This window comes from Onychomys torridus, chromosome 13, assembly GCF_903995425.1.
Source record: "Onychomys torridus chromosome 13, mOncTor1.1, whole genome shotgun sequence".
In the NCBI taxonomy this organism is placed as follows: domain Eukaryota; kingdom Metazoa; phylum Chordata; class Mammalia; order Rodentia; family Cricetidae; genus Onychomys; species Onychomys torridus.
The window spans coordinates 26,430,815-26,443,846 of NC_050455.1; the positions used below are offsets into that span (position 1 = coordinate 26,430,815).

General features: G+C 42.1%; 1 protein-coding gene across 2 annotated transcripts in view; it reads left to right on the forward strand.

The window, feature by feature from the left end:
- LOC118594617 (protocadherin alpha-C2) overlaps positions 1–13,032 on the forward strand; it is a 229,877-nt gene that overhangs the window by 11,811 nt on the left and 205,034 nt on the right. The window contains exon 1 of one of the 2 annotated variants that reach the window (XM_036204613.1): positions 4,776–7,302. The exons of the other annotated variant lie outside the window; for it this stretch is intronic. Within the exon in view, the coding sequence (XP_036060506.1) occupies positions 4,927–7,302 (2,376 nt within the window). The 5' untranslated portion in view covers positions 4,776–4,926. Of the gene's footprint in view, positions 1–4,775; positions 7,303–13,032 lie in introns of those variants that run through there. 2 annotated transcript variants of the gene reach the window in all.

Genomic DNA, 13,032 nt, shown 5'->3' on the forward strand with positions numbered 1-13,032 from the left:
CCCAGAAAATCTTGATATTTAAATATTTGTTTATTTATTATTGTGGGTGTTCAGGATGCTGGTATGTGGTTGTATTCCTACAGTGTGTGTGGACCTCAAGGGACCCTTTGTGTAATAAGGCGGGTCACCAGGCTTCCAAATCCACTGCCTGCTGAACCGTTTCCCTGGAACCAAAGCTTAATAATTCAATATTACTCCTGAATGTTTTACTTTCAAAAACTTAAAAGCCAAAATTAGAAAACTTGAAGGATTTTTAAAATTTAGGACAACACTAAATATAGATTTCTACCCATTGTATCAGAGTCTGTTTAGAGTAATGTAATCTTTACTCCAGACATTTTCCAGATTTGATCTTTGAGCCTTTAATGCCAGGCCTATAAAAGTATCTGTCATTGACCATTACAATACATGCCAACCCTTAGGAATGCTGGGTAATCTCTTTGTCCTTGATCGGGATAATGACCGAAATTGGGGCATAAAGATTTAAAAATAGTAAAATTCTTGGGTTTTCAGGCAAAAGAGTTCACACAGGAAAGAATATTTCAAGTTTTAACATTTAAATATTATATGGCTGGGTGTGGTGGTGCACTTCTTTAATCCCGGCCTTTAATTGGGAGGCAGAGACAGGAGGATCTCTGTGAGTTCAAGGTCAGCCTGGTCTACAGAGTGAGTTACAGGACAGCTAGGGCTACACTTAGAAACCATGTCTCAAATAAATAAATAAGTAAGTAAATAAATAAATATAAAAAAGAAAAAGAAAAAAGGTTACATTGGGCTAGGTGTGGTGGTGAATGCCTTTAATCATAGCATTTGAGAGGCAGAGGCATGTGGATCACTGTGAGTTCCAGTCTAGCCTGACATACATAGCAGATTCCATGCCAACAGCACTGAATAGTTAAGCTTTGTCTAAAGACGAATTGAGCTGGCCAGGCATTCAGATCTTTTCCTTTTATTTTTACAAGTGAAGAGTATTGTGACCTGGTCTTTGTGCTAGCGCTCAATGATTACCATCCCAGTGTCGAGATCATGAGATTAATTCATGCAGGTTTCCTTCTGTAAAGATGCTGACCACTTCTCACTCTATGCCTGGTTACACTTTCCATCATGCTGAGCTTACCCTTTTATCTGGTTTGTGAGCATGTTCCTTGGGGAACTGGAGCTTTTCCAAAACGCAAGGCCTGGCTTGAATGGCTGCATTTCCACTGGAAACTCCCGCAGTGGGTATTTAAAACACCAGGCTTGGCCAGTAAATGCTTCACTTGTGAAGGACTTTTTTGGCTTTAGTTTTTTTTCCCAGCCAAAAGAAGATGTGTTTGGGTGAGTTAACTGTCTAAAACAGTTTTCTGGCATCCATTTACTGTGGATTCAATAATACTGATTATTTTCCAGTGGGTTCAAGTGCATATTGGTGAACTAAATACATTCTTCCACTAAGTGATCTTCACCTCAGCAATTGATTAGACTATCCATTTCAATCTGGGATCTGCTTTTACTGGAGTTGGCAGTTCGGTGGTGTACTTGAACTTTAAGGAGACTCCACTGCTACAGCAAACCTATCATCTTCTCAGAGTTCATAAGTCTTAAAATGCGAAAGTATTTCCTGAAAATGAAAAAACTTTATCTGAGGCTTTACATACAAAAATGGCTTAAAAATGAGGAATATTCTCTTTCTTTGGAAAAGATGATCCCTTTTAGAGTACATAGCTACTCACCACCATTAAGGCTGGTGTGCAGAATGTCTGAACAGTCAGGTAGAGTATGCCTTTCTCAAAGCCTGGCCACCGTGTTTCTACTATTGCTAAGTGATGAGCTTTAAAATTTTATTAAATGTTCCCAGATTTTCAAGAACCATAATCTGTTCCCTGATAGATTCATATGGGTTTCTTGGTCTAATGCACATTTTTTCTTGCCTAAGTGATAGTAGAACATATTCACTGATGCTCATCTATACACTGGCTCAATCTTTTAAACTCAGTATTCCTTCAGTGTTACCTTTATTTGCATATAATCAGTACCAGAGTCTAGCTGTTATTAATTCATATGTAATATTCCATTTCTCAATCGTATACTCCTTGAATACAAACATACATATGTCTTCAAAAGCATCTCACAAGGTTCAAGTCCATGAAATTTTAAAATTTGTACTTCATTTTCAAATTTACCTTCTAAGATATGACCATCAGAGTGCTAATGGAAATCATGATATCTACAACTGATTCTTAGAAACATACTGTTCAGAAATAATTTTAAGGCCTAGATGGTTAGCAGGTAAGATCATCTGCTGCTCTTCCAGAGGATCTGAGTTTGGTTCCCATCAGCCACACGGTGGCTCACAACCATCTGTAACTCCAGTTGGCCCCTTCAGGCACCAGGCATGCACATGGTGCACATACATACATGCAGACAAACCACTCATACACATAAAATGAAAAATATTTTTAAAAAGAAATAATTTTAGATTAGGGGGATAACTCATGGGAGAGCACATGCCCTATAATGGATGAGGTCAGGCATGGTGGGTCATGCCTTTTAATCTCTGCACTCAGGAGGCAGAGGCGGGTAGATCTCTATGAGTTTGAGGCCAGTCTGGTCTGCATAGTGAGTTTCAGCCAGTGCTATACAATAAGGCCCTGTCTCAAAACAAAACAAGAACAATAAAAGTCCTATAATGGATGAGAAGCCCTAGGTTCAATCACCAGAACTGAAAAGAACAACAAAATACCCTAAGTAGCTGGGCTGTGGTGGGCGCATGCCTTTAATCCCAGCATTCAGGAGGCAGAGCCAGGCGGATCTCTGTGAGTTCAAGGCCAGCCTGGTCTACAAGGTAAGTTCCAGGAAAGTTGCAAAGGGACATAGAGAAACCCTGTTTCAACCCCTCCCAAAGTACCCTAAGTATTTATGTCTAATTCTTTATGAGCTGTCACAGTAGAGTCTATTAGAAATTATCTTTCATTGTTAACAAATATCATTAATGTAACCCTTCACTCATCCATACTTGAAAAGTTAATTTAAAATATTCATTTATTTATTCAGTATAATATTTATTTCATTTTAAACATAAATGATAAAATGTGAGTTAATTGAATACTGGATTTTAATCAGTGAAACACAGGAAACTGAACTTCGTATGAAAAATTTTTCTTCTAACACTTAAATTATGGGCTGGATATCTCTTTAATGTATTCTGCCTATAAGTAAAAGTCTAGACAGTTTCTTTTCCTGCATAAATACCTAAATTTTCCTTTTCCATGAATATTCTGGCCCAACTTTAAAATGCTTAGAGGACTCATACCTCATGTTTATTAGTAAATTCACAGAGATCTTTAGAGTATTTCATTACTGGGGACTGGAAAGTTGACTCAGTAGGTAAGAGCACTGGCTGCTCTTACAGAAGTCCTGAGTTCATTTCCCAGCAACAACATGGTGGCTCACAACAATTTGTAATGAGATCCGATGCCCTCTTCTGTCATGCAGGAATACATGCAGGCAGAGCACTCATAGACAGAAAATACATTTAAAATTAAGATTTCATTACCTTGCTTTATACATGTTGCCTAGTGACCCATGTTCCAAAGTTATTTTTCTCTTTGTAATTTTCAAAATTGACAATGTGTTCAACCTTTTTTTCTCCTCCTTTAACATGTATTTATTTTGTGTGGATGTACATGTGTGATGGTACATTCATGCATGATGTGAGTGTGCAAGTTAGAAGACAGTTTTCAGGAGTCATTGCTTCGCAGGGATTGAAATCATGTTGGCAGGCTTGACAGCATGTGATTTTACCCACTGAGCTATCTCTCGGCTCCTGTTTGTTTTGGACCTGGGTCTTGATTTTAGGCTGGCATTCAACTCATGATCTCCCTGCCTCAGCCTCTTACGTCCTAAGATGATGGGTGTGCACCACAGTACTTAGCTACATAAAACCTTTTAAAGTTTCTTAATACAAAAATTCATCCAGAGAGGAGATCCCTAAAGCCATAATCATTTCATTTTATGATCATTTTTCAATATACATGTAAATTGTAATGCATAAGCAGTGTGGAAATTTAAAAACAATGTTCTTACTTGGTGCAATGTGAGTATAACAAATATCCAAACCACACAGTGTTGTCCTGAGACAGGAAATACATTTACAAAAGAACTTCACTGTGAAGGACTGACTCTGGGCTGTGCATACAGCTCAGGGGCAGAGCTCTTGCTTAGGTACTTGAGACACTGGCTTCAATACCCAGTAAGTAAGAAAATGAATTAATAAGACCTGCCATCTTTATATAAATACCAATTAAGATGGTTAACAAGGATACCATGCTTGAATAAAGGACCTGGGGGTGATTTGCAAATGTTCTAAATTAATAAATGTGAAAAGCCTATTTCCAAGTAAGCTGGTAATGCAAAAATTATACAGAACATAAATTAATAAATGCATGCATTTATCATATATTTTTATACCTTAAACCTCATTGTCACAAATAGCAAAGACTTATCTTTCTATAAAAATGTACTTGGGTCTGGCATCTTGAATGGGGATTTCATTCAGACACCATCAGTTAAAGCCCCTTTTAACTTGTTTGGTCTGTATGTACTGTAAACAATGAATCATATTAAAACTCATCTTAAAAGATTGCTGTGACAATTTAGTGGGAAGACTCCATTAAGAGAAATAGAACAATGTGATACAAATTAGGCATGAAAGAAAATAAACACGTTAAATACTTACACGTTTAGCCACTTGGTGTCGCTGTCCACCACAAGTTCCTTCACAAAAGAAACGCAGCGGGTATTACACGTTCATACGATCCTTTCGGTCCCATTCTCAGACAAAATGGTAACGGTAAGGTGTTTAAGATGTGAAGATTAAGAAGCTGAAAATATTTAAGAAAATTTGGATCGGTGTGAGAGCTACCAAACATTTGGAAGGGGCTTGCAATGGTGTTTTCTTGGAGAGAAGATCAGCGTCTGCTGCTCTGGCTTCTTCTCCTCGCAGCCTGGCAGGCAGGGAGCGGCCAGCTCCACTACTCCGTCCCCGAGGAGGCCAAACACGGCACCTTCGTGGGCCGCATCGCTCAGGACCTGGGGCTGGAGCTGGCCGAGCTGGTGCCCCGCCTGTTCAGGGTGGCGTCCAAGGACCACGGGGACCTTCTGGAGGTAAATCTGCAGAATGGCATTTTGTTTGTGAATTCTCGGATCGACCGGGAGGCGCTGTGCGGGCAGAGCGCGGAGTGTAGCATCCATTTGGAAGTGATCGTGGACCGGCCGCTGCAGGTTTTCCACGTGGAGGTGGAGGTGAGGGACATTAACGACAACCCGCCAGTGTTTCCAGTGGCCACAAAGAATCTGTTTATCTATGAATCTCGACCTCTTGGCTCTCGGTTTTCGCTAGAGGGCGCATCAGATGCAGATATAGGAACAAATTCGTTGTTGACTTACAGTCTTAACTCCAGTGAATATTTTACTTTGGATGTCAAAAGGAAAGATGAGGAAATTAAATCCCTGGGACTCGTGTTGAAAAAACTTTTAAATCGAGAGGACATTCCTGAACATCATTTACTGATAACGGCGGTTGATGGCGGGAAACCTGAGCTAACTGGGACCACTCAAGTGAAGATCACTGTCCTTGATGTGAACGACAACGCCCCTGCATTTGAGAGGACGCTCTACAAAGTCAGATTATCCGAAAATGCACCAAATGGTACTGTAGTGGTGGATGTTAACGCCTCTGATTTGGATGAAGGCGTAAACAAGGACATTGTATATTCTTTCCACACGGATACGTCAGCTGAGATCCTGTTGAAATTCCACTTAGACCCGATTAATGGATACATTACTGTGAAAGACAACATAGATTTTGAGGAAACTAAGTCTTTTGAAATCCAGGTAGAGGCAGCAGACGAGGGAACCCCCCCAATGACAGATCACTGCACGGTCCTAGTTGAAATTGTGGACGTCAATGATAATGTGCCTGAATTGGTCATCAAATCACTGTCAATTCCTGTGTTGGAAAATTCTGCACCTGGCACCGTTATCGCCCTGATCAGTGTGTCCGACCGTGACTCTGGAGCCAATGGACAGGTGACCTGCTCCCTAACACCTCAAGTCCCCTTCAAGCTGGTGTCCACCTTCAGGAATTACTATTCACTCGTGCTGGACAGCGCCCTGGACCGAGAGACTGTAGATAACTATGACGTGGTTGTGACAGCCCGGGACGGGGGCTCGCCCTCGCTGTGGGCCACAGCCAGCGTGTCCGTGCAGGTGGCTGACGTGAACGACAACGCGCCCACGTTCGCGCAGCCCGAATACACGGTGTTCGTGAAGGAGAACAACCCGCCTGGCGCGCACATCTTCACGGTGTCGGCCTTGGATGCGGACGCGCAGGAGAACGCGCTGGTGTCCTACTCGCTGGTGGAGAGGAGGGTGGGCGAGCGCTTGCTGTCCAGCTATGTGTCTGTGCACGCGGAGAGCGGCAAGGTGTTCGCGCTGCAGCCTCTGGACCATGAGGAGCTGGAGCTGCTGCAGTTCCAGGTGAGCGCGCGGGATGCTGGTGTGCCTGCCCTGGGCAGCAATGTGACTCTGCAGGTGTTTGTGCTGGATGAGAATGACAATGCGCCCGCGCTGCTGGGGCCTCAGGCGGGCAGCGCAGTGAGCGAACTGGTGTCAAGGTCAGTGGGTGCAGGGCATGTGGTGACAAAGATTCGCGCGGTAGATGCAGACTCTGGCTACAATGCGTGGCTCTCTTATGAGCTGCAGTCGGCGGTGGGCAGTGGGCGCCTCCCGTTCCGGGTGGGTCTGTATACCGGTGAGATCAGCACCACGCGAGTCCTAGATGAGGCAGATGCGCCAAGACAGCGCCTATTGGTGCTGGTGAAGGATCATGGTGAGCCGATGCTGACAGCCACAGCCACGTTGCTGCTGTCTCTGGTGGAGAGTGGGCACACGTCAAATGCCCCATCGCGGGCTTTGGTGGATTCTGCAGGCAGGGAGACATCGCTGGTGGATGTCAATGTGTACCTGATCATCGCCATCTGCGCGGTGTCCAGCCTGTTGGTGCTCACCCTGCTGCTGTACACCGCGCTGCGCTGCTCGGCCACGCCCACGGAGGGTGTGTGTGGGCCCGGGAAGCCCGTGCTAGTGTGCTCCAGCGCAGTGGGGACCTGGTCATACTCGCAGCAGAGGAGACAGAGAGTGTGTTCTGGAGAGGTCCCGCCCAAGACCGACCTCATGGCCTTCAGCCCAAGTCTTACACCCTGTCCAGTTAGTCAAGAGAAAGAGGACAAACTGATTGCAGACGTCGATTTCTCCGTCAAGGTGAGTAGTTTTTCTCTCTAATGTGTTAAACTTAAGTATTGTGTTTTTGTTCCTTCTCTTGAGCGCTTTACACTCATGGATTTTGTCATTAAAACTGTGAGTTCTTATGACTAAATTGTGTACTGGATCGACAACTGGTGAGATCCACACTTAAAATGTTCTTGTTGATAAATGCAGTGGTAGGGTTGTTGACGGCAGTCTGTGTACAAAGGGGAACCATTTTCTTCTTGGGTGAATGATGTCATTTAGAGCATCTGACTCCGGCTTGTCATCCTCACTAGTCCTTGTGCGAAGCTTCAGTGTCTTTTGCTTCTTCTTGAGGATTTCTAGGAGGTGCTAATACAATTGTCACTGGCCTGCTTATTGAATGGTTAATCACAATTGGTATTCAGGGATGGTCACCAGTAAGAACTTCCTTTGACTTATTCACTCATAGGACATTAGCGTCCTTACAACTAAACAAAAGAGGTTAACAATGAAGACATTTTCCTGGAATGGTAGTTTAAAAATTATATTCGGACTTATTTTCAACCAATTGCCTGAATGGAAAAACCAAAAATATTATTTTAAAAACATTTATGTATATTGTTAGAGTATTAAATTTTTATTCTACAGTGATTTTAATTAAGGATTTTAAACTATGTATGTGTTTGGTACATACACATGTGTGCTCTTAACCACCAGCTATCTCTCTAGCCCCTCCACGGTGATAATTTAAATATTACATTAAAAATTAAGAGAAATAAAAGCAAAACAAGGTTCTCAAAACACTATGCTGTCCTCCTTCTTTTTCCCAATTGAAAAATGTGTTTAGTCTTTTCAAGAGTTATTTTCAGTTTGCCTCTGTGAATACCTATCTGCCTTGCAGCAAGTAGAAACCTTTAGATAACTGACATCAAATAAAATTTAAGTGAGACTATTCTCCAGTTATTTTGCAATGTATATGTCCTTTTCTTTTACAAAATACTTGGACTCCCATTCAATGTCCCTCATTTCCAGAGAGAACTAATATCCAAGCACAACCTGATTAACAATTCATACACATGGTTATTCCAACATATGAACTATGTTTTCTTTATCTTTTCTCTTCCTCATTTCCATTTTCTTTCCCAGAATTATCCTTCTCTGTTCTTTCATTTGCCAAGTATTTGCTTCAGCACATTCACCCTCAATTCAGTACTTATTTTATCTGTCTGTTATCATCTGTTGTAGGCTACAGGGTCAATCAGAGTTCTTGTTCCTCAAACATAGGACTTTAGTCTTCTGGCCCAGCTTTTCTTGAAATTCTTGATTAAAAAGACTTTCAAAAATATTTTGAGATAGGGTCTCAAACAGCCCAGTTGGTCTCGAACTTCAGTGAAGATGATTCAAAGAGTGTGAAGGATTTTCTTTTTTTCCTTAGATATGTATTTGTGCTATAAAAATGAATAATTAATTAATGCACATGTGTGTGTCACACATACAGAGATCAGAGGGCAAGTTGTGGGAATTGACACTAATCTTCCTCCATGTGTTCTGGGGATCAAACTTGACTGCCAGGTTTGCATGGCAACTGCTTTTTACCCACTAATCCATCTCACTGGCTGCAAAATGAATATTTATTTATTTAATATGTATTTAATTCAAAGGAATATTATATTAATTATTTCTCTTGCATCTGTGACAAACTCCTGGTAAAATCAACTTATGGAAGGAAGGGTTTACTTTGGCTCATGACTCTGGGGTACAGTCCATCATGGCATGGAAGACTAGACAGCAGGTCAGCTTGTGCCTGCAGTCAGGAAGCAGAGAGCATGAACACTGGTGCTCAGTGGCTTTCTGCTTTTGGTTCAAAGCAAAACTCCAGCTGTGGAATGGTGTTGCTCACAATCAGGTTATTCTTCTCACCTCAAGTAATGTAATCCAGAACATCCCCCATGGAAACACCCAGAGGTTTGTTGCCATCAGGGTTGTTGGAAATCAAGATTACTGTCACAAATACCCGTTCCTATTCCATTGCACCCCCAACTTATGCATCTACAGGCTCTGTAAATAAAACAAAGACAAGATGCTTCTTGTGGCTTGCCCCAGTGTGTATTACACCTTTGATAATTTGAAAAAAAACTCTTTGCCTATTCAGTGAGAGTATGCTTATTTCTGTTTTGATTCAGAAATTAGTTTTTGTGTGAGGAGGAGAGAGAGAGAGAGAGAGAGAGCGCTTAAAATTATCTTTTGATAATTTGATTTTTCTTTGCTCTAAACAAGCATAGAAGAAAGAAACACGAATTTAAGATGCAAAAATACTCTTCAGAGAGCCTCCTCTGCCATCTCCTTTGCTTTAAGGTTCTGTAGGAGTCTACAGAGGGCCACCCCCACCATCTCCCCCGTTTTTAAGTTTGTAGAGGAAATTACTTTATTTATTGGGAACTCTCCATTGTCCATTAAGACCCTGGATGAATCAAAGATCATGCCTGGCAAAATGTGGCATGAAAATTAATGTCAAACCCAGGCTTTCTACATTGAAATATATCCTATGTAGCTCAGTGTCTTATATAGATCCTTGCATCATTACAAAATTAAAGTGTTGAGAAATCATATTTTAACCTTAAATTAACATATTTTATTAAGAGATTAAAGAAATGAATCTGGGCTGGGGATGTAGTCCAGATGCTAGAGTGCTTGTCTAGTATGCAAGGAGCTCAGAGTTCTATGCCCAGCACCCTGTGAAAATTTTGGTGGTGCATTCCTAAAATACAAAAATGTCTCAAAAATGAAAAGAAAAGGAAACCAGTTGTGTTGGGTAAATATCCTGTAAACACTATTTGAATACATCTGAAGTACTAATATTAATATACAGTGTTTATCTTTAAAAGTAATATTTCAAAAGAGGACACATGTACTTAAAAGGTTGTAAAGAAGAAATTAAAGTAACAAATGAAACAAACAATGCAGTCTTGGTGTTGCAGATTATCAAAGAGGGTAAAATAACTGTCCAATTGCTTTAATCATGAAATGCCTCATAATTTAGGGGAGCTTTAAATGTTGCTACAAAGTATGTGAAATTGGTTTGTAGAGAGTTTAGAAAAATTTCTTTGCCCTTCTCTAAGCAACTCCAGAGTCTACCACGTCATTTAAGACTGACATGCAAGTCTACTTAAAACATTTATTTATTTTAATATCTTATGGAAATATATTACATAGAGACTCTTATTTACTAAACCCATTACTTAAGGGACAAAAGGAGTGTATCTGTGTATTAGTGAATATTTTTTCAGAGGTAGAAAAGTATTGTCTTTGACTAAAATACACGAGGACAATATGAGAAAATAGAAATCTAGGCATTTTGAACACCAGAAAGTACCTGAAAGTAATAAATTGTGAGAGCAGAAGTGAAAATACCATACTTGCTCATGAGAGGTGAAAGTTACTGAGAATGAAATTATGTGGAATGTTCTTCTACACAAGCTATTCCCTACATTTCAAATTCCATGTTAAATCTCCCATGCACACCCATCCCTTCTGTGACTCCAGGAAGACAGTTCATTGAATGTTAACAGACTTTGATTTCTTAAAACAGTATCTGCAAACTTCCCTTTCAATGGCTTCTTCTTAGAATTGGTGGTTCCCTAAATGTTGTTTCTCTCAAGATTCAGAACCAATACTGAAAACCCAAGAATGAACAGTGCGTCATTAGCAATCACAACCCAACATTTGATGGCGCACAAGGAATCTGTCATCAATTTTCCTAATCTACCCCTCACTACCGCACATTTACAAAGTTTATAATAACGACAGCTGGGTCTCTGTAAATATTTAAAACCTACACGGAAAAAGAATTTCCACTGTATTAAAAGTTGATGTTCTGGTAAAACGAAAGATCACATACAATTAATCACTGGTACAGAACGCGTACCTACAGAATATAACTCTATTTTGCAAAGCGAGAAACCCTTTTGAGAGGCTGAAGGAATAAACAAGACAGTTTTCAGTGGTGTGGATTTCTGGAATCCATACTTACAGTTTGGAACCACATGATGTCGCTCTTTACCATAAAATAAACCCGACAGAAGACAGACCAAACGGAACATCATTTCTATTCTTCCCGGAAAGCTGCATCCATCATCTGGAACCTGAACAATGGAGGGTACAGTGGCGATAGACTGACGGATTAGAAGAATTCTCCTTTTTCTGAGAGAGGATCCCTAATCAGAACGAAGCACTGTGCACTTGAGATGGAATTTTTCTGGGTAAGTGGCCAGGAATCACGGCGCCTGCTTCTCTCTTTTCTGCTTATTGCAATCTGGAAGGGAGGAAACAGCCAGCTCCACTACTCCGTCTCCGAGGAGGCCAAACACGGCACCTTCGTGGGCCGCATCGCTCAGGACCTGGGGCTGGAGCTGGCCGAGCTGGTGCCCCGCCTGTTCAGGGTGACGTCCAAGGACCGCGGGGACCTTCTGGAGGTAAATCTGCAGAATGGCATTTTGTTTGTGAATTCTCGGATCGACCGGGAGGCGCTGTGCGGGCGGAGTGCTGAGTGTAGCATCCACTTGGAAGTGATCGTGGACCGGCCGCTGCAGGTTTTTCACGTGGAGGTGGAGGTGAGGGACATTAATGACAACCCGCCAGTGTTCCCCGCGACACAAAAGAATCTGTTCATTGCAGAATCAAGGCTTCTTGATACTCAGTTTCCACTAGAGGGCGCTTCTGATGCAGATATCGGAACCAATGCTATGCTGACTTACAGGCTAAGTCCTAATGAATATTTTTCACTTGGAAAAACCATCCAACGATGAACGGGTAAAAGGTCTTGGGCTTGTATTAAGAAAATCTTTAGACAGAGAAGAAACTGCTGAGATTTTTTTAGTGCTCACAGCCACAGACGGAGGCAAACCGGAGCTGACCGGCACTGTTCAGATACACATCACAGTGTTGGATGCCAATGATAATTCTCCAGTCTTTGACAGGTCTCTCTATACCGTGAAATTACCAGAAAATGTCCCAAATGGAACGTTGGTAATCAAAGTCAATGCCTCAGATTTGGACGAAGGCATGAATGGGGATATTATGTACTCATTTTCTACGGATATTTCACCAATTGTGAAACACAAATTCCACATAGACCCAGTTACAGGACAGATTACTGTAAGGGGATACATTGATTTTGAAGAATGCAAGTCCTATGAAATTCTCATAGAGGGTATTGACAAGGGACAACTCCCGCTTTCTGGACACTGTAAAGTTATTGTAGAAGTTGAAGACATCAATGATAATGTCCCAGAGTTGGAATTCAAATCTCTATCACTTCCAATCAGAGAGAATGCTCCAGTGGGCACCGTCATTGCACTCATCAGCGTGTCTGATCGAGACTCAGGTGTCAACGGGCAGGTGACCTGCTTCCTGACGAATCACATCCCCTTCAAGCTTGTGTCCACCTTCAAGAATTACTATTCACTCGTGCTGGACAGCGCCCTGGACCGAGAAACCACCGCTAACTACCACGTGGTGGTGACAGCCCGGGACGGGGGCTCGCCCTCGCTGTGGGCCACTGCCAGCGTGTCCGTGCAGGTGGCTGACGTGAACGACAACGCGCCCACGTTCGCGCAGCCCGAATACACGGTGTTCGTGAAGGAGAACAACCCGCCTGGCGCGCACATCTTCACGGTGTTGGCCACGGACGCGGACGCGCAGGAGAACGCGCTGGTGTCCTACTCGCTGGTGGAGAGGAGGGTGGGCGAGCGCTTGCTGTCCAGC